At 44.4% G+C, this 2352-nt stretch overlaps 1 protein-coding gene across 3 annotated transcripts in view; it reads right to left on the bottom strand.

The window, feature by feature from the left end:
- Positions 1-2352, bottom strand: part of LOC311264110 (periphilin-1) — a 29662-nt gene that overhangs the window by 8344 nt on the left and 18966 nt on the right. For 2 of the 3 annotated variants that reach the window (XM_084364699.1, XM_084364700.1), the window contains exon 11: positions 54-1436. The exons of the other annotated variant lie outside the window; for it this stretch is intronic. In XM_084364699.1, coding sequence (XP_084220825.1) covers positions 681-1436 — 756 coding nt within the window. In that variant the 3' untranslated portion in view covers positions 54-680. Of the gene's footprint in view, positions 1-53; positions 1437-2352 lie in introns of those variants that run through there. 3 annotated transcript variants of the gene reach the window in all.

Below are 2352 nucleotides of genomic sequence, written 5' to 3'. Positions count from 1 at the left end.
TTTGTGTTGTTTTTTTCTGTGCTAAGAATGAAGAAGAGACATTAACTCACACCTCAAGTACACACCGACAAGATCATACTGAGAAATCAAAATAGACAAAGTGTGTGTCTTTTGATAGATCACATGATCTACGTGGATTTATTCACCAATTGGCCTCAAGCATTGTGTGCAAAATACCATACAGAATAAAAGTGAAAATGCTTGCCACTTCTATATTAAAGCTAAGCTATTTTTGGTGTTTTCTCTCGCCTGTGTTCTTTTATACAATGGAGCTGAGGAGGAGTTTTTGCCAATACATGGTGAAAACTTAATACAAAGCTCCTCACTGGTGATACAGAATATACATGCATGATTTATGTAAGCAGGATAAAGTTGCAGGCAACCAACTGTACACCCGTCATCTCACACTCCCATACGGGGGCTGCATTAAAATCCAAAAGGCCCTCTCAAGAGCCAGTGTCTGGTTTGTCCATTATGGGCTACTGTAGAAACATGGCAGTGTAACATGGCAGACCCCGTAAAAGAAGGTTATAATACATGGATTAAAATATTATAAATTATAAATATTACATTACATTTCTGCACCTAGATCCTACACACTGGACCTTTAAGTTTGGTTCCCCCTTTGTTTACTCTGGTAGGAATCACTGGCAGAATGCAATCTTGGCCTCGACCCTCTCCTAACACCCACTTTCGCATTCTGTTCTGACTGGTTCCTGCCCAGTCATAGGTGGGATGTGTGTGGCTGATGGAGGGGCGGCGAGGATACAGATCCTGGCCCCATTCTCAGACTGGACCTCGCACCAAGGGCCTTCGTCATGATTGTAAAAGGTTAATCCACAGGCAACCTTCTCCTTCATCTGACCTTTTACATGTGCCGGGTTTTTAGCAAAGTAAAAAGTGCTTTCAGCCTTGAGTTCCCAGTAACGTTCACCAATCTGGAGATACGGCAGGCTGTCTGGTACCCATCCTGGTCTGGCGTAGGCAATTTCCGGCCAGGCAATGGGATCTGAGAGCTGACAATTGCTGAATTTTTCACCCCTGTGGCTGTACAGCTGCAGGCGCTTTGTAAAGTCCTCTATGGGGCCTTGCTGAGCAGGAGGTGGAGTGCTCACAGATAGCAACTTTTTTGGTTCGGAGTAGCTGTCTTCTGGTCCAGGAGTGGCCAGGTTCTCTTGTCTCGCAGGTACATGTATTTCTGGGCCAAGGGAGGAGTTCTCCATATTTCCAGTTTGTTTTCCTCCTCCTTGATTCCAGGCTGTGACATGGGCAGAGTCCCCTGTATTTCCAGGTTGCTTTCCTCCTTCTTGTTTTCTGTCAGTGCTGGTTGGGGTGATTGAACAAAGTTTTGTAATATCCTCTTTCATCGGGACATGGGTGGCAGAAGATATGTTGGAACTGCCATGGTTGGGCCCATCTCTTCCGTGGGTGATGGCCTAGGGGTAAGACAGCACATTAGTGATTTTTGTGTCCTGAATAGTATCCAAACCAGGTTAGAACTGTTCCAGAGGATCTTGTAAGTTAACTCACTGATTCTTGAGATAAGAGGCAAAACATGTCTGATAGAAAAGTCTTCATTGTCTTAAAATAAATGACCTGGAGATGGTTCTCAATAACTGTAATTTTGGTGAGAAAAGGCTTTTGAGTCCACTCTGGCAGGTGGGCAACAAGAACAAATGGTTTTCCATTCCACAGGAGTAACAGGTTTCATCACCTGTTATCTCCTTACTGAACCAGCAAATTGCCTGTGGTCCATAAGGTTGTACTCACAGACTTTCCATCAGGTACTACTTTGGGTGTTCCCTTAGCTGGGCATCTCTAGCAGCCTACTACTATGACTGAGCTACAAGACAGTGTCCTCGGACGTTTGGTGTCCATGCTACTTGCTGTCTCCTTTCTTTCAGGATGTATACTCCCTTTGCCAACGTGAGATTTTCTATGGCTTTTTGACACAAAGAGAGGATTTTCCAGTTACCTATTGATATACGCATTCCAGGGTGAGTCCAGGTTGTGGGGGGCTCTCTATGACTAGTGGGGGTACTGATGGGAGGCATGGAAGGGGTAGTTTTTCATGTTGGTCAGTGGTAAACAGCAGACTTCTGGGTATTTTTCCTTCATCCTAGGTTTTATCATTAAGACAAATACGCAACCCCCTTGCCGTATTGCAAGGTAGTAAGGTTTGTTGTAGAATTGACACAACACAGTTGTGCACCACAGTGAGCAAGAATGAATACCTACACTCCAGTGTCTTTAACCACCTGATAACCGGTCTCCATTATAACATTATGTGTGTTTAAAAAGGTCTTTCTCTCCGCCAAGAGGTAATCAGTATCAGACAGAGAGCCAGAGAGA

Source organism: Pagrus pagrus, assembly GCF_965226575.1.
Source record: "Pagrus pagrus genome assembly, chromosome: 10".
Classification (NCBI taxonomy): Eukaryota; Metazoa; Chordata; class Actinopteri; order Spariformes; family Sparidae; genus Pagrus; species Pagrus pagrus.
This window is presented reverse-complemented; position numbering and strand designations above follow the sequence as displayed.